This window comes from Equus przewalskii, chromosome 6 (genome assembly GCF_037783145.1).
Source record: "Equus przewalskii isolate Varuska chromosome 6, EquPr2, whole genome shotgun sequence".
NCBI lineage: Eukaryota > Metazoa > Chordata > Mammalia > Perissodactyla > Equidae > Equus > Equus przewalskii.
The window spans coordinates 86,786,343-86,805,796 of NC_091836.1; the positions used below are offsets into that span (position 1 = coordinate 86,786,343).

Here is a 19,454-nt window from a genome sequence, read left to right on the forward strand (position 1 = left end):
GCATTTAAGATTCCCAGGATTGGGGACCAGTGGGGAGGAAGGTCCATGCTGTTTCCCAGGTATGGAGTTAGCCATATACAAATGAATCCTTGGCTAAAACATGGAGAGCAGTTGAAGACATTTGATTGTTAAAAGATGGGAAAAATAGCATCTGAAGTGTTAAGTATTAAATTCTCTCAGTTTTATTTTCAAGCACACAGGAAGAAACTTAGACCAGGAATCAGGAAACGTGGGTGTGGTTTCAGCTCAGAGTGGTTCTGTGAAGGTCACGCAAACCCTGTGGGTCTTAGTTGTTTCAGTGGAAACAAATTTGAACTTAAATATTCAATAGGGTGGTGTATAATTCTTAAGTTCTATAGTTTTAAATATAGATTAAAGACCACATATTTGTTGTCAGATCATGCGTTTGAGATTTACGAATATAACTGAGGAAAGTGAAAATACTCTGATTAGCATATGTGGAAATGGTTTTAAAACCGCCAAGTGTGTTAAACATGTGGACAAAGAGAACAGATTAGTGGCTACCAGGGGAAAGGGGGTTGGGGGGTGGGCACAAAGGGTGAAGGGTTGCACCTACAACACGACCGACAGACAGTAATGTACAACTGAAATTTCACAAGATTGTAACCTATCATTAACTCAATAAAAAATTTAAAAGAAAAAAAACCACCAAATGTTATAAACTGTAAGTGTTGTATAAATTCACACCTATAGTATGAGCAAAATAAAATTTGATTTTAAGGGAATAATGCCATATGATTTTATCTTCAATTTTGAGTGAAGGAAGAGACTTTTTTCCTCATTATTATTAGTTTAGGTTTTAGATTTGGAAGTGACTCTAGAAGTCAACAAATCTGACCCTGACTGGAATGTGAAATCTTTTTGTCTCTGTTAGCGCCTTGTACCCATCATGGCAACTTCATCTGAAGAAGTTCTGCTGGTTGTGAAGAAGGTGCGTCAGAAGAAGCAGGATGGAGCTCTGTACCTCATGGCAGAAAGAATTGCCTGGGCACCTGAAGGCAAAGACAGATTTACAATCAGCCATATGTATGCGGATATTAAATGTAGGTCTGATGTATGTCATTTTTTTAGTAATTGTGTCAGAAGATTGCTTATACAGTCTTTCTGGGTTTTATAATATAATGTCTGAAAAACCAACCATATAGAAATAATTACCAAGTGGTATCACTGAATATGTATTATTCTATAACCTACCTTTTCCACTTAATAATAGAGTGTATACAGCTTTACATGTGAAAATCTACCTCATGTAAAGATCTCCACATACCTTCTTTCAAGAGGTGCGTAGTACTCCACTGAATAGATGTACAATCATATATTTAACCAGTCCTCTGTTGAAGGACATTTAGGAAGTTTCCAGAATTTTGTTATTGCAAACTATGTTGCACATATATTTGTGCACTGATATCTTTATGAGGTTATGGATATGGGATACAGCCCTGCAGTAGATTTACTGGTTCAAATGGTTCATGCATTTAAAATATTGATAGATGATGCCAGATTGCCCTTGAATAAAATTATATCATTTAAGCAAGTTGTCTAATCTTTGCTTATGTGGCCATCATCTGTTGAGAAGATAGACTCAGTTTTATACTGAATGTAGATCAGAGTAATATAGAGCATAGTATTTTTATATCCATTTTCTTCTTAAGATTTTCAGGTATGAAGGCAAACATCAAAACCCCTTGTCTTTCCAAATTTGCACAGTTAACTTTGAGTTTATTACCCAAAGGGTGTGGTACTTTGTGGCTCAGTAATAATTAGGTTTGAAAGCACCAAGTGAATCCTGGGGTTTAGAACCTTTACTCTGAAAGGCATTTCTACAGTTCACCTAACTAAAGATTTTGGATAGAAGAGACCTCTGGGCAACAAGACCCATGACAAATTGTGGTGTCTTAACTGTAACCGTTCATATGGATTCATTTACTTTCCTAGATCTAAGATTCTTCTCCTAGATAAAATCCTGTATAGATGTCAAGGAACGGGACATCTTGAAAAATAGACAGCCCTCAGTTTGCAAGTACTGAATTTACAAATGTCCTTTGTGTATGAACAGTTGCCGTAAGGACTTACTTCTACTTTGCTGCGGGAAATACCAAAATCTTCATCTTTCTCTTCTGAAATAACTTAAAATCTTAATTTTCTAAAGGAAATACTGTTTAAAATTCGTCATAATTCAGTACTGCCTAAGCTATCTAGTCTTTTGTCCACTGTCCTGGTAAATATTACCTCCTATTAAAACTTTGCTTCTGTGGAAAAATGCCTCACCAAGTTCCTAATAATAGTCTTACAAACAGACGTTTGTACTACAATAGGCTCATAAATTAGGAAGTGCCTGTATTAGCATTTCTCTTAAACTAAACAGGAAGCTGGCCCTATAGCTTTGCAAAACTCACCCTGCTTGTGATACTCACAGCACACAGTAAAGAGTATGACTCTCTCTTATTTTTTGGCCATTCTCAGCTCCTGGGGAGGAGAGCACATCCAAATCTAGATCCGCACCAGATCAGCTTTCACTTTAAGTTGAATATTTGAAAGAATGCCCATTTCTGAAAGAACCATTGAAAGTTGTCAGTAATAAGTTACTAAGGTGAAAATCAGCAATTTAAGTTAATTAGTTAAAAAGCTTCAGAATTAGGTCTGTCAGAGGCAAGATATAGGATGCAGCAAGGATAAAGCAGTGATAGAAAAGATGCCTAGAAAGAAGTGATAGTTTTTTTGGAGGAATGGGGTAATGAAATAGGCAGGCTGACAATGTAAATTGCTTCGTATTGCTACTTTGGGCAATAAGATATTCCATCTAAACTATTGGTCTGGAAGCATCATCTTCATTGAAAAAGTTTTGTTTATTTAGGGTTAGGTTAGTTTGGGCTGAGAGCTCTAGGCGGCATGTTCACACTACCATGAGTCACCCACTTAATGGGAGAAAGCCCCCCCCCCCGTCTGTTTCCCATATGAAGAAGACAAGCTCTACTGTTGCGATGAGGCCCACTCATTAAGAAAACAAGTTCTCCATTGTATAGGTATGTTTTGACCTTTCCAGCCTCAATTTATTATGAAAATCTTCAAAGTTACAGAAAAATTTAAAGAATGGTACCATGTATAATCTGTATAATGTATCCCACCGGAATACTACAGTTATTTTGCCATATTTGCTTTCTTTATGTGGGCCTACATTTTGACTGCTTATGATAGTATCACACCAAGAAAATTTTAATAATAATATCCAGACCATTGTTAACATTTCCCCAGTTGTCCCAATAGTGCCTGTTTGTTTTTTGGTGAGGAAGATTGGCCCTGAGCCAACATCCATTGCCAGTCTTCTTCTTTTTGTGTGAGGAAGGTTGTCCCTGAGCTAACATCCGTGCCATTCCTCCTCCATTTTGTATACGGGATGCCACCACAGCATGGCTTGATGAGCAGTGTATAGGTCCATGCCCAAGATGCAAACCTGCAAACCCTGGGCCGCCAAAATGAAGTGTTCCTACTTAACCACTATGCCACCAGGCAGGCCCCCCAGTAGCGTTTTTTATAGCTGTGATTTTTTTTTTTAATCAATATGCAATCTCGGTTCATGTATGTAGTTATGGTCTCCTAAGTCTCTTCTTTAAGAGTATAGGCTTGTAGAATATCACACATTCTGATAATGTCTGATTGTCTCCTCAAGGTTTTGTTTAATTTATCCCTGTATAGCTCTCTCTCTTATAAATTGAAAGTCAGGTCTACGGGCTTGATTATACCCAAGTTACATGTTTTCAGCAAGGACAACGCATAGGTGGTGGTGTCTACTTCCTATTCTATCACCTCAGAAAGCCCATAGTGTCAGGTTGTCCCGCTTTTAATGAGGCTAAATTTGATCACTTGGTTAAAGTGGTGACACCAGATCTCTCAAATGTAAAATTACCTATTTTCCATTGCAATTAGTGAATAAGCCACGGCTGTGTTTTGGAGTTTTTGAATCATGACACATCTGTTTTATTAATGATAATGTTGATTGGAGGCAGCTCTTCAGGGTAGATTCTGGGCTCCTAGTTTGCTGTCTAGAAAACTTTTAAGAGATCTGCCCCAGTTGAATGGAAACAAAAGCCTGTTAGTATCTGGAGGTGGAAGCCGTGGGTGAGAAGTGCCGCACAGAAAGAATACTGCAGAGAAAGCAGAGTGTTGGCAGTGGATTTGCTGAACCATGCTCTGGTTATATGGGATTATTTGAGAAGAGCGTATTTCTGCAAAAGCATCAAGATTAGAACAGGGTAGCTAAAGCCCGGAGGAATCCTGAATTTTCTTGGGGGCAGAAGTAACCTATGGTATGGTACTTTCTACAGTGTGAGTGTCCTTATCTAATTAGCCTCATGCTTCTTTTTAGGCCAGAAAATCAGTCCAGAAGGAAAAGCTAAAATTCAGCTTCAGCTGGTCCTGCATGCAGGGGACACAACTAACTTCCATTTTTCCAATGAGAGCACAGCAGTGAAAGAGCGGGATGCGGTGAAGGACCTCCTTCAGCAGCTGCTGCCCAAATTCAAGAGGAAAGCAAATAAAGAACTGGAGGAGAAGAACAGGTGAAGGACGAAAAGAAAAGTTTTTAAGAGATACTAGGTTCTCTCCAGTCTCCCAGTAGAATAATAGCTTATTTCTCTCCCCTTCTGCTTCAGTAGTGTAAAACCATAAAATATGGGCTTAGTATCTTTCCTTCTGTGTTTGGTTCTCACCTTTAGCATCTTAAACTAGCTGTTTGGCTTTGGGCAAATGGGAATGTGTAAACTCAGAGGTTGAATTAACTGCCTCAAGCCTAACACTTGATTAGAACAGAACTGAGATTCGAAGATGCTAAGGTCCCTTCATTCCTTTTCCGGGTTCTGTCATGGGAAGATAAAGATACTAAACCATGAGAAGTGTATTTGTGAATAAGAAACCTGTAAAAAAGTTGAGAAAGCAAGTAAAGTAATGAGAATTTCTGATAAGCTGAATTATTCCATCACTGATACCTTTCAGGCCATCTGTGCTTATGGCTCCAAGTGCTTATCACCATGAAAATTAGTTGCTGGAAAATCTCAAGTGTACCTCCCCTCTTCACATTCACCTTCATGTGTGAAAGAGAATACAGTGCAGTACAAATACACACACAGTGACTTTTGTATCACTGGGATACAGAGATGAATAGGACACAATCCCTGCCCTCAAAGAGTTCAGACTTGCCACTTCATGTGTTCCTCCAAAAATGTTCTTTTGCTTTTAATTACTAGCAGATGAACTTAATGATCTCTGCTGCTCAATCATCACAAAATGAAAGTTGTGTTCCCGTGTTTCATGTTGTTAAAGTCTTTTAAAAATGTTACCTAAATGGTGTTTTACTCCAGAAGTTCAATATATGCATATATTCTGTCACCAGAATGCTGCAAGAGGATCCTGTTCTGTTTCAGCTTTATAAAGACCTTGTCGTGAGTCAGGTGATCAGTGCTGAGGAATTCTGGGCCAATCGTTTAAACGGGAATGCAGCGGAGAGTTCTTCCACATCTAATCATAAGCAGGATGTTGGCATTTCTGCAGCATTTCTGGTATGTGACCCTTCTAGAATTCTGAAGGGAAAAAAAAAAAAGAAAAGAAAAGGCTAATATGTATATTAACAATACCATTTCTTTTGTAAAATTTAGCATTTCCTTGAAGTAAGTTAATGGATACTTCAGTATCGATGGTATTCTTCTCAAGCATTTTAAAAATACATACCATATTTTTTAAATTTCTTTTTGCAAGTTATATTTTTTTGTTCTTTCTTTTGGCTTTTGGACTTGACCCTAGCATGTTGGAAATCAAATGGACTTTTGAAGGAGAATCTTTTAGCAATTGGGCTAATACTTATTTCCCCTAATACTTTTAAATTGAAAGCTTTCTGATATCTTATTTTATGAATGCTGTATTTTACTTATAATGCAAAGTTAAATGTATAGTGACCATCATATTATAGAAAAAGTAAGATTTGTAAAATATATCTTAGAGAAAAACTGGGAATTCCTTACCCGTGTAATTAGAAAGTAGGATTCAGTCAGTCTGTACTCTAGTGGAACCAAAGCAGTATTTATACATTTAACAAAAATTTCAGTATCAGTTATATGTTTGACGTCTTATGGGGTGCTTAGTAGTGAATTGAGTTAATAAGACTTTTTCCTAAAGAAACTGGTCAAATAATGCTTGTCTAATAATTTAGTAACCAGTGTTTATGGTGGTTTTGATAACTGTACAAGTTTTATGTTAAAGCTCCACTATCCACTAGCAGGGCCAGCCCGGTGGTGCAGCGGTTAAGTGCGCACGTTCCGCTTCCGTGGCCTGGGGTTTGCCGGTTCGGATCCCGGGTACGGACATGGCACCACTTGACAGGCCATGCTGTCGTAGGCGTCCCGCCTATAAAGTAGAGGAAGAAGGCTATGGATATTAGCTCAGGGCCAGTCTTCCTCAGCAAAAAGAGGAGAAGTGTCAGCAGATGTTAGCTCAGGGCTAATCTTCCTCAGAAAAAAAGCTCCACTAGCTGTCTGCCCTTGGCCACACTTAAGCATGCCCATTTGACTCTGTTGGATTTTCAAGGAAGCAGATTTTAAAGGTTACAAAGATTATGTGAAACCAGGCCAGGCTTCTTTGAGCCTGTCTTTATGCCAAAAGTAAAGATGAGGGACTTAGCTCTGTAGTTCATTCAGAAGGTCCGTTCTTCCACCTTTGTCCAGTGTCTGCTGGGTGCTTAGACGTCTTCACCCAATACTCTAACAAATCTATATATATGGGTGTGGTCTTTATTTTAGGCTGATGTCCGGCCCCAAACAGATGGATGTAATGGTCTGAGATACAATTTAACTTCTGATATAATTGAGTCCATATTTAGGACCTATCCAGCAGGTAAGAAGAATCAATTCTTCCAGATAGTTAAAATATTTGTTTGGATGAATTCACTAATATATTAATGAAAAACGAAAACTTTATTCCTGATCAAGTGCAATAAAATATGTACTTTACCCAGTGCCTGACATATGGTAGACATTAAGTGTTCAATATATAATGTGCTGTCATCAATTCATTGGTACGATGACTTTCCCATTCTTTCCATCAGTGGTTCTTAAACTTTATTTACCCTTCAGCATGCCTGAGTAAGATGTCATGCTCCAGAGGCAACGTGAATGAATCTCTCTATAGCACTAACTCAGATCATCCTCCGTGCTGCCTCCAGAGTGACCTTTCTAACCCACAAATCATTTCCCTTGTATAAACCATTCTAAAAGTATAAACGTCTTGACCCTGGGCTTAGTGATTTATGACGTGCAGCCAAGGCTGAGAGCCACTATTTCGGTCATACTTCTGACTAAACACTGCTCTCTTAAACCATATAGTGTTCTCTTTTCCCCCTTCCTCACTTCTGCCCCTTTGTTCCTTAGGAAACATGTCTCTCCCACAGGACTCAGCTCAAGCATTGCTTCATGCCATCTCTATAAAATCCTGACTTCCTTGGGCAGATATAAGCCTCCCCCCCTTTCCTTCTGTAGGGCCTTGTGACTGCTTCAAAGAGTTATCACATTGTAATGTAATTATTTTCATATCTTTCTGATATAATTGCGTAGTATTTACTGTGTGCCAGGCACAACTCTAAGGCCTTTCTGTATATTAATTCATTTAATCATCACAAATACCCTGTGAAGTAGGTACTGTTATTCCCTGCACATTACATATGAGGATACCAAGGTGCAGAGAGGTGAAATAATTTGCCTGTGATCACACAAAAGTATGTGGCAGACCTAGAATTTTAAATTTAGGCTCTCTGGCTCAAGAGACCATGCTGTTAACCTCTTTGCTCATTGGACTCTGGGCTTCTGGAGTGCGGAACTGCTAGTCCAAGTGAGTTGGAGGTATTTGTTTCCCCAGCACCTAACACAGTGCTTTGGAGTGAAAGCACACATACGTAAATCATCAAACAAGCAAACTCAGGTCTGACTCCAAGACTCTTGGTATTTTTACTAAAACTTCGAAACCTGTTCATTCTCTTGTTGCTAAATAAGGTTTTTGTAATTTGTTAAGATTCATAAAGGTAGCATGTCCCCTAACCTATCAAGTTATATTCATATTTACAACTGATAATTATGTGCAGAATATAAATTTGAGCAGGTTCATAATCTAGTTTTTGCTGTTAGTCTATATTTGAACTAATTTGAGAGGTTTTAAGAAAAGGAAATTTAGTATGTAATTATTATGGTTTTTTTCCTCCACAGTAAAAATGAAATATGCAGAAAATGTTCCCCACAACATGACAGAAAAGGAATTCTGGACACGTTTTTTTCAGTCCCATTATTTTCACAGGGACCGGCTGAATACGGGGTCAAAGGACCTCTTTGCAGAATGTGCCAAAATAGATGAAAAAGGTAACTGTTTATCCCTGACACACACTAGCATTTAATATTCTGCTCTCTAGTCATTAGTGCTGTTAGTGAATTTTTTTTTTTTTTTAATTTCTGAGGAAGGTAAGACTTGATCCTCTTTTTATTTCATTGATTTTTCTAGGGTTAAAAACAATGGTTTCATTAGGAGTGAAAAACCCACTACTTGATTTGACAGCTTTGGAAGATAAACCATTAGATGAGGTAAGGAGTAGTAAAAGGATTTATGAGAGAAAACAGTCTTTTCCTCATCTTCAACATTTTTATAGTTTTAAAATTGCTTTAAGTGTAAATGTTCCACTTGTGAGAGTGTAGAACAGAATATTGTTATTTGGAGTGATTTATCAGAAGTGCTTTTCAGTAGCACTGTTTGCTATTAAAATCACCTTGGAGAACTTAAAATTCCTGTATGAGTTGCTAAAACTTTTTTAAAAGAATTTTCTAGCTCTCCCGTCATCAGTTCTCTATATAGTAATGAAGGCTTAACATGTTGGTGAGTCCAGCTTTATGCTCTAGCTAACATTCATCTAAAGAAACATAGATAAGTATTAGTAGACAAGGAAAAGATAACAAACATTCATTGATTGCCTCTTATTTGCCAAACCTTGAGCACCCTCATGACCTTTACCCCACGCTAGCCCCAGCGTGTTTCAACAGCCAGACCATCAGGTATGACCTGCCTAGCTCCGCGTCATGAGGCCAGGCTTCCTGGAGAAAGAAGCACTCCCTTCTGAGCATGGCTAGTTCCATCTTTGCCTCTGTCTCCTAGGCCAGGAACCTGCCTTCCTCACTACTCTTTTCATACGCTTAGATTTTCATTTTCTTCCCCTTCTTTTGGCTCCTCTGCTAGCCACATACACATGCTCATGCTTTCCTATCTTTTTTCTGTTTTTCCTTTTATTTTAGTATATGTACTCTCCAGGTGAGGAAACCAATATTAAATTTTGTCCTACAGTCTAAATTATAAATAATTTTTATAATTTAATGATCTCTGATGCCCGGGTGAGTCATTTACTTAATGAAATTCAAGTGTCTTCTTGGTAATGGTGAATCTCAACACATTACAAATGTGGCCCTCTTTAATCATCCTGAGAAAATGAAAGTTAGTGAAGCTTAGAGATACAGCTTAATATGATGGGAGAAAACTTTTAGTGCTTTTTTTCAAAAATAAAATTGATGGTATATTGTACATGCACATGTGTAACTTTCTTCTTCACTTTACCTATTATCAATATCAGTCCAGGCTAAATATACCATAGTTAAGTAAATAGACTTTAAAACCAAACTACCTGTCTTAGACTCTGTCACTTTTTAACATTTCTAAGCCTAGTTTTCTTATAAAATGAGGTTAATAGTACTGACCTTAAAGGGGGTAGGAAAATTTGGGAGATGATGTTTAAGGGTACAAACTTGCAACTAGTAGATAAATAAGTTCTGGGGATCCAATGCACAGTGCTGTCACCAACACTGTGTTATAAAACTTCAAAGTTGCTAAAAGATTAGACCTTAGTTGTTCTCACCACAAAAAGGACATGGTAATTATGTGACACGATAGAGGTATTAGCTACAATGGTAATGATATTGTGATACATAAATGCATCAAATCAACACATTGTACACCTTAAACTTACACATTGTTATATGTCAATTATACTCAATTTAAAAGATGCAAAAAAAAAAAGATGCTGACCTTATGGAACTGCTGCAAGAGTTAAAAGAGCCTGCTACATAGTAATTGCTCAATGAGTAATAGGGATTACTGTTATTACCTACAGTTTTTTAGTGCCTGCACAGTATTCCTTTGTATGGATATGTAACCAGCCCCCTTAATAGAAATATTGGTTGATTCAATTTTTCCTTTGGTGCCTCTTCTTCTACTCTTACCTCTAGTTGCTGTAACTGTCCCGAGATATGGTCTTGAGCTTCCTTCTGAGTACCTTCTCTCCATTCCATCGGTTTAAGTACTAATTATGTAATGATGAATCCCAAATAGCCCAAGTCTGTCTAACTCCAGAACTCCAAAATCATTTATCCATCTGCCTATTTGTTATCTTCACTTAGATATTTCACAGATACCTCAACATAACATGCCCAAAATGGAGTGTTCGATTCCCATCCTCATAAGCCTGTTTCTCCCTGGCTCTTCATTCTCTCAGTAAAAAAATTCATTACCATAGACTCAGTTGCTCAAACCAAAACCTAGAAGGCTCCTTGATTCCCCCCTCCCTTCCTGCCCAACATTCGGTTCGTCAGCGAGTCCTCTACAAGCCGTCTCTGATCTGTCCGCATCTCTGTCTTCAGACACTTGCACCTCTTGCTCTTAGGCTGACACCATCTTTGCTTTGATTGCTTGCATTAGCCTCCTAATTGATCTTCCTGTTTCCGTTTTTGCTCCCTATATTCTCCCCTAGCGGTCAGAGTTATAAATCAGATCATCATACTCCCTGTGTAAAACTCTTCAGTGGCTTCTCACTGAACTTAACATCAAAACTCCTACAAGACTCTTCCTGATTTGGCCTCTGCTTGCTTCTACTTCAGTTTGGGCCACTTGTACTCATTCGTGTTCCAGACACCATGGCCATCTTTCAGGTGCATTCCAATCTTTTTCTACTTCAGGGTCATTGCACTTGCTGTTGCCTCCTGCTCTTCTACCTAACTAGCTTCTACCCATCTTTTAGACATCTGTTATAATGTCACTTCAGAGAGACCTCCTGCAACCTCCCTGTCTAAAGTAGCTTCTCCCAATCCAGTCACTACATCATATCACCCTCTTTATTTTCTTTATAGCGTTTGTCACTTTCAAAAGTGGTCTTTTTATCTTATTTTACTTGTCAGTTGTCAGTCTTCTCTCAGTAGAGTATAAATTCCATAAGGCTGACTTGTTTACTGGTCTGTTCCCAGCACATGGCATGTATTAGGCCTCAGTAAAAAGGCATATGAGTCTTTCTGTGATCTTTGTTTACCTCTTTAGCCTTACGTCTCACCAATTCCTGACCCACCAGGTATACTGAACTACATACAAACTGATGACACAACTGTATCATGTTGCTTGTATACGTTTGTTTAAGCAGTTTCCTCTCCCGGAAATGTCTCCATGGCTGCCTTGCAAGCAACTGTTCATCTTACAAGGCTCTGTGAAGCTTTTTCAAATCTCTCTCTCCTCTCCTCCAGTGAGATGGACCACTTCCTCTCTCATAGCACCTATAAGTCTTAACTGTGTGCACTGGCTTACAGCCTGGCATCCCACTAACTAGTATTTTGGCTCCTTTGGCACAAGGTCTTACTAGCTTTCTATCTACAGCTCCTAGCATGTAGCATGCAGTCAGTACATATTTAAAAATATTATCTCATTTAATTCTCCACTGTCCCATTTTATGGAGCTTGGAAAAGTTGACTAACTTGCCTGGACTAATATTGGAAAAATGATAAAGCCAGAATTTAAATCCATATCTATCTGACTCCAGAGTCCTTGCTTTTTTCCAGTGTATTCTATTCCTTCATTTAATATTTTGCTAACTAGATCCAAAATTGCTCTTTAAAAAAGTGCAGTTTAAGGTGATGTTTTTGTGATGCTAAAAGAAGTTAATGATATTTCCTAATTTTTTGTGTATAATGTCACTTATTTTAAAATGTTTACCTGTAAATATTTAGTACTGCTCAGAATTAATGGAGTCCTGTCATCCAGAAAATTTTTTCAACTAAGCATGTCTCTCAGATAGGAAAACCAGAAACTTACTTTGATTTTTAATCTACTAAATTATTTCTCATAGGGCTATGGCATTTCCTCTGTGCCATCCACTTCTAATTCTAAATCCATAAAGGAGAATAGTAATGCTGCCATCATCAAGAGGTTTAACCATCACAGTGCCATGGTCCTGGCAGCAGGTCTCAGGAAACAGTTAAGTATACACGCACAGGTGTGGTAACTGTGCTTTCCAAGAGAGCCAGATGAGTTGTGGTGGTGTTCTGCTTGTGGTTTTTAACATTACTTTTTTTTCATTTGTTTTAAGAGAAGCACAAAATGAACAAAATGGTGAGCCCAGCGGCATCGATGGAAATTCCGGAGATGCAGACAGCTTTCAGCCAGCAGTCAAAAGGGTATGGGTAAAAAGTCGGGACCATTTAGAGCTCAGGTTTCTCCAGATACCTTATATAATTGCTAGTACTCTATATTGAGCCTTATTTCAAATGACTCAGTTCTTCTGACCAAGACATTAAGCATTTGGCTTAAATTGTAGAACGTTTTAAAGAGCACTTCCTCAATTTTGGCTTGCCAGCCAACTTTCCATGGACTCAAACCTGTTAATTGCTCTTCATTAGTTTTTTTTTTCCTTCACGTGTACACATACACACAAAACATATAGTTTTCTGGAAAAGAGTATTCAACGAAGGCAGTGTGACAGAAAGAAAAGCTAAAGATTTGTGTATATGATTTAAAAAGATAGGATTTGGCCCTCATATTAAACCTAGCATGTCAGAGCTGTAAATGTCTTCTCATTAAATATGGAAGAAATCACTTGGGTATGGGGGAGTATGAACAGAGTTTTCTACTTGCATATTCCTTCTTTCCCTGCAACTTTGCCAAGCTACTCTGTCCCTCGATTTTTTTAAGTTCCTCCCTCCCTGATTATAAAAATAAATTATAAAGCTTTGTTAGAGGGCACTCAGGCAGTGTGTATTAAAATTTTAAAGGTTTATGGCCTTAATTCCACATCTGGACAGTATTCCACTGTAGATGTTTATTTTTAAAGAGTTACGTACAAATATTTGCATACAAATACTCATTACAGTGTTATAAAGAAACAGACATCCTAATATCTGTGGTACATCATACAGTGGAGACTGATGCAGCCATTAATGACTTCAGAAGGATTAGTGATATATTGGATTAAAGAGAGTTTACATATACCATAATAATAGTTCAGTTCATGAAAAGTTAAATTTAAGAAACTATTTTTGAGTTGGCTAAAATATTGTATTAGGTGGTTGGAAACAACGTGAATAAGACAGAGTTCTTGTCCTCAGAGAGTTTAGTGTCTGTAGGTAAGAAAATTAAAAGAATAATTAGAAAACGAAATTTAAAAATATAGTAATTCTGTTATTTACAATAGAAACCAAAGAGAATAAAAGTAAAATAAAAAGACTTCGCAGAAGAGGCTGTATGATATAATTCTACATGTAAAAAAACAAAAGGCCTTTAAAAGAATATACTAAATGTTTATCTTTCTCTAAAGGGATTATGGGTGAGTCTTATACCATATTTCATGTATTTCAGTAACAATGTGTTTCTATAGGCATATACACCTTTAAAATTAACAAAGCCAGTAAGATATATCTTTTCTGAACTAAGAAAAGTGGAACTAAAATGTAGGTTATAGAGAGATGTTAAAGGAATCTAGGAAGTGATAGTTTTCTTTGCAATGTGGTCATGTCACTTAAAAGGGATAGTCTGAGAAATGCGTAGTCAGGGATTTCATGGTGTGAACATCATCGAGTACACTTACACAAACCTAGATGGTATGGCCTATTGCACACCTAGGCTGTATGGTGCTAATCTTATGGGACCACTGTCATAGATGCCATCCGTAGCTGACAGAAACATTGTTAGGCGGCACGTGACTGTACTGTTGCACTAAGTACTCTTGATTCCTGGTAGTGAGAGAGTTGTGAAAAATCACTGTTTGTGTGAATTTTCACAGTGTGCAATAGTAAAAGCTGATCTAGATAGTCTTTCAAGTCAGTAGTTGTCTACACGTGTTCTGCAAAGGGTTTTATAGAGTGAGAGATTCAGAAGTAATAATAGAGTCCTGAAATTTGTGGAGATTTCAGTTAAGGGTGAAAGTCAGTGATCTAATAACTAGGCCTTGGCATAAGTTTTGGATTGGGATTATTATGGGAGGCTGTGCAGGGACATGACTTAGATAAGGCAATGGCTGGGGTGGAACTGAGCTTGACGTATGTGCAAGGTGGTGAAGACATCAGGATGCCTTGAAGTTGGCTGAGGGTATAGAGTTGGGAAGGCAGTGGAAACTTAAGCCGTGTCTAGGTAAGGTGGAACTCATTAATATGTTACTCTGAATATCATGCTGCAGTCAGATTTGTTCCTATGCCACAAGGGGACTATTCAGACTCTTAAAATAGGGACAATTTATAATAAAAAGTTTTCAAATTGATCTTTTTTTGAGATATATTTAATAAATGCCTTGATCCTAGTCTTGGTAGCTACAGATTAGAGTTGACCAGATAAATTTCTTAGTAATGTAGAGGATGAAATATTGTAAAATTATTTTCACAAATGTTTACATAGGTTTTCTTCAAGTGTCTTTATAATTAATGTGTCTTTATTACAAGGCTATAGAAATTTAGCAGTTTGTTACTAGCACAGGAGAAAACAGATTAGTAAAACCAAAATAAAGAGTCCAAAAGTAAACCCAAATACATAGAGGAATTAAATATATATGTTAAATATGGAATTTCAGAATCAGTGGGAAAAAACAGATTATTCTACAAATGGTGTTAGGAGGACTAGTTAATAATTTAGTAAAAGGACACTCAGACTCCCTACTGCACTCCGTATTCCAAAATAAATTCCAGGGGCCAGCCCGGGGGTATAGTGGTTAAGTTCATGCGCTCCACTTCAGCAGCCCAAGGCTCACAGGTGTAGATCCTGGGTGCAGACCTAGCACTGCTCATCAAGCCACGCTGTGGCAGGGTCCCACATTCAAAATGGAGCAAGACTGGCACAGATGTTAACTCAAGTACAATCTTCCTCACCAAAAAACAAACCGAAACAAAATTAATTCCAAGTAGATCAAAGATTTAAGCAAAAAATTAATCTACAGGAGAATAAGCAAAAAGGGAGTAATTAAGGCTGAAAAACACCAAAGTGGTAGAAAAAGTATTTGCAATACATGTAATAAAATTAGATTATTGGGGGGAAATAGTAAAATACATGTTTGCACCTACCAGATTGTCAAAAGTGAGAAGTTCGATAATATTTAGTATGTTGATTGGTTGGTGAGAAAATGGGTTCAGCTATTTGAGGAGCAGCCATCTCTAGGAAGTGAAGCTCGTGGTGGGGAGACTTCATATTTTACCCTCTGTACAGTGTTACTTTTCCAGTCATGTTCATTACTTTCATAAGAGAAAGTCACAATAAAAAGTGCTGTGTTAATAATTATAGGCGAAGTTACAAGAGTCCATTGAATATGAAGACTTGGGAAAAAATAATTCCATAAAAACGATTGCACTAAACCTCAAGAAGTCAGATAGGTAAGTTTGGTCAATATTAAATTAACTTGAGGCAGAATAGTTATATAACACAAGTCATTGCAGAATTTATTCTGCAAGAGTAGCACTCAAGTTTTAATAATTTTGTTACCATGAAAGTACAGTATCTTTTCTCCATAAAAATTTACTTTGTGCATCTCAGGAAAGGATCCTAAATGATCAAAGCCCGGAAAATAAATTTTGGCGCTCTGTGCTGTTTTCTTCTTATTGCCCATATAGAAACTAAATTATTTTTTTGAAATTTCTTCAACTATGTTATCGTTTTTTGCTTTGGCGAGAATATTGTATTGAGACTGCTAAAATATTTGAAAGACAAACGTTGAGCACCTTTATTTTGTGTGGTCAGTAATTTCTTTCTTCTTTGCTAACCTTCAGGTATTATCATGGTCCAACTCCAATCCAGTCACTACAGTATGCAACAAGTCAGGACATTATTAATTCTTTTCAAAGTATTAGACAAGAAATGGAAGCTTATGCACCCAAATTAACTCAGGTAGGTGACTTGTACTGTTTGAAAACCAGAATTCCCAGATACTTCCTCAGTTTATGAGCACAACCAAATTGAACTGTACAACTAATATTTTAATTGAGTTTAAAGACATATTCCTGCTGAATAAATTGAAAAAATCAAGAAGTAGGGAGAAGTAGTATTTGGCATATTCAAGAAGCATCTGAAGATGATAATGAAAAATAAAATGAGTTTATGACTGCTAATTTTTTCTTTCTATATACACAGTTTTATTGGGAAAATCTCCCAGTTTCCAAAAATCTTCTGGACATCGCTCCCTAGATATTCTGCATGATCTCAGAATCAGAATGTATAAAACAGAGGTCATTATCCATTCTTCATTTCTTCCCACCCTTATTCATACTCATTTGATTGGCAAATTCTGTCAGTTCTTCTGGATTTCTTGACTCTATCCCCTTGGCTTAGGCAAACCTGATCAGTTTTCCACGCTACCACTGCAAGTTAGCTTTCTAAAAACATAAATCTGATCTCATCACTCTACGGCTTAAAAACCTTCACTCCCTGCCTTCGTTGCCACAGTAGTTGTCTGAATGCCTTTATGATCTGGCCCTTAACCCACATCTCCAGTCCTAGTGCCAGCCATATCTGCAACATTCCCCTCCACTCATAATCAGGAGTCCTGTACTCCAGCCTAACTTAGGCACTAAACGACCCAGAGTTTTTAATTGTAGCATCTTCTTGCTTCCTGTGCTTTTGCTCATGCTTTCTCTCTTCTTAGAATGCCCTAAGCCTGTTTCTGCCCCTGGGAACTAATAATAATTATTCAAGACTCCGCTCAAATTTCATTACCTCTGTAAAGCAGTCCTCACCATGCTCAGTAGTGAGTTTGTTTTTTCCTTTTCTCTGTTTTCGCAAATACTGAGGCACTGAGTTCATACCTGTATTGTAGTGTGTATCACATGTTAGGACTTAATTTTTTTTTTATTTTGAAGTAATCTACTATTTACAGAAAGTTGCAAAAAAAATGTTTTCTGACCCATTTTGAGAGTAGATTCCTTTACCGCTAAACATTTCACTGCATACTTCCTAAAACAGGACATTCTCATAAATAACACAATACACTTTTAGAAACAAGTTAACATTGATAAAGTATTACTGTCTAACCTATAAGTCTTTCCAAAGTTTTGCCAGTTGTACCACTAATGTCCCTTATAGCAAAGGAAAACTTTTCCTCCTGGCTCAGCATCCAGGTCAGGTTTGTGGGTTGCATTTAGTTCTCCTGTCTCTTTAGTCTCCTTTAAAATGGAATCGTTTTTCAGTCTTTCTTTGTCTTTCATGACCTTGGTATTTGAAAAGTACAGGCCAGTTTTTTTGTAGAATGTCCTCAGTTTGAGTTCCTCTGATGTTTCCTCATGATTGGATTCACGTTATGCATTTGTGGCAGGAATACCGCAGAAGTGATATGTAAGTGATGTCTTATCCTCAGCGCATCGAAAGAGGAGGCACATGTTTATTTGTCCTAACTTGTGATGGTAACTTTGATCACTTGGTTAAGGTAGTATTTGCCTGGTTTTCCACCTAAAAGTTCCTATTCTTTGCTTTGTAATTAATAAGTATCTTGTGGGGAGACGCTTTAAGACTGTGTAAGTGTTCTATTTACCATCAAACTTTTACCCAGTAGTTTTTTAGAATACATTGATGATTCTTGCCAAAAACAGTTATTACCGTGGTAGTGGTTAAAGGGTGCTTTTCTAATTCTGTCATCCCTTCTACATTTATCAGTTGGCATTCTGCTAAAAGGAAGAGCTTCCCTTCCCTTCTCCTGTATTTGTTTATTTATATTAGCATGGATCTTCTCTTATTCTATGAATTATAAACTGTCACTATCATTTTCTTTTTTTAAACTAAGGTATAATTTACATAGAGTAAAATTTGCCTTCTTTAGCCCATTCTTCTGCGAGTTTTAATAAACATATACATCTGTGTAACCACTAACACAATCAAGATAAAGAACAGCTTTCTCACCCCAAAAAATGTACCCATGCCCCTTTGTAGTCAGACCCTTCCCACCCTGTCACACTGGCTCCTGTGTTCTTCTGACACCATTCTCATCAGTTTTTTGAGCACCTTCCTACTTTCTGGCACCATAAGATCGATGTTCCAAGCACATCTTAAATTTTCCTTGCCCAGCCATGGAATCTTCCTTTTAGTGCTGAGTGATTTAGAAATCAAGATCCGTGTACTCATTGCTGTTGGAGTGTCATTTGCTACTGGTGTCATTGTACCTTCAATGGACAGATCTAGGAAATAGATGTATATACATATATGTGCACGTACCAAATTTGGGACTATTTGACTACTACTTTCTTTCCAGCCTAGAATTGTCCAACATCTGGCCTTTGGGCCCAAGTAGGCTCATTTAACTTTTTTTGGGGGGTAAGGAAGATTCGCCCTCAGCTAACGTCTGTGCTAACTTTCCTCCATTTTTCGTGTTGGCTGCTAGCACAGCATGGCCGCTAACAGAGCAGTGTAGATCTGCACCCAGGAGCTGAACTCGGGCCCCTGAAGCGGAGTGCACTGAATTTAACCACTAGGCCACTGGGGCTGGCCCTCGTTTAACTTTTTTAAGCAGTGATCAATCTTAAATATTTAGATTGTTTCCCCACCCCCCCACCCCCACTCCAAAAAAGTGATTTCATTATCTGAGACACATGAATTGAGTAGGAAGGCCCAAGAGATTATCTGTCTTCAGGTGTGTGTACCTGAGTGCAGCCAGTAGCTAGTCAGCAAGCTTAGCAGTCACTGAAGCTTCTGGTTACAATGTATTATAAAATTTATGACAAAAGGACATAGGAATAAAGTGAACTCCCATGTCCCTTTGACTCATGGTTGTCATGTGCTGTACTCTTACACCAAGTTAAAGATTTTTTTCATCCAGTGCATACACACATGGATTTCTGCTTGTAAAAACTCTGTTGAAAAACCTTAGACACGCTAACACTGCACTTGAGCTATTCAACAAATGATTTGTTCCTCTGTTGCCACAGTGCCTGGCACTTGTTAGCCGCTCATTGGATAGACAGGTCAATTATGTGCCTGAATGTTGATACTGGTAAGAGTGTAGAATGTCTTTTTTCCCCTTTTGGCTAAGTATATTCACTTCCCTGAAAAATGACAAACGATGTATTTCTGCTTTTTTTTTTTTTTAAACTGCCAGCAAGGATACATGTTAACATGCTGTGTTACTTGTTTTCTTTCTTTAAACTCAA

General features: G+C 37.7%; 1 protein-coding gene across 1 annotated transcript in view; it reads left to right on the forward strand.

Moving 5' to 3' along the window:
- GTF2H1 (general transcription factor IIH subunit 1) overlaps positions 1–19,454 on the forward strand; it is a 34,750-nt gene that overhangs the window by 7,974 nt on the left and 7,322 nt on the right. The window contains exons 2-11 of the mRNA XM_008541703.2: positions 896–1,064; positions 4,385–4,577; positions 5,408–5,573; positions 6,807–6,900; positions 8,262–8,411; positions 8,551–8,630; positions 12,197–12,324; positions 12,437–12,524; positions 15,610–15,698; positions 16,092–16,209. Coding sequence (XP_008539925.1) covers positions 911–1,064; positions 4,385–4,577; positions 5,408–5,573; positions 6,807–6,900; positions 8,262–8,411; positions 8,551–8,630; positions 12,197–12,324; positions 12,437–12,524; positions 15,610–15,698; positions 16,092–16,209 — 1,260 coding nt within the window. The 5' untranslated portion in view covers positions 896–910. The remainder of the gene's footprint in view (positions 1–895; positions 1,065–4,384; positions 4,578–5,407; positions 5,574–6,806; positions 6,901–8,261; positions 8,412–8,550; positions 8,631–12,196; positions 12,325–12,436; positions 12,525–15,609; positions 15,699–16,091; positions 16,210–19,454) is intronic.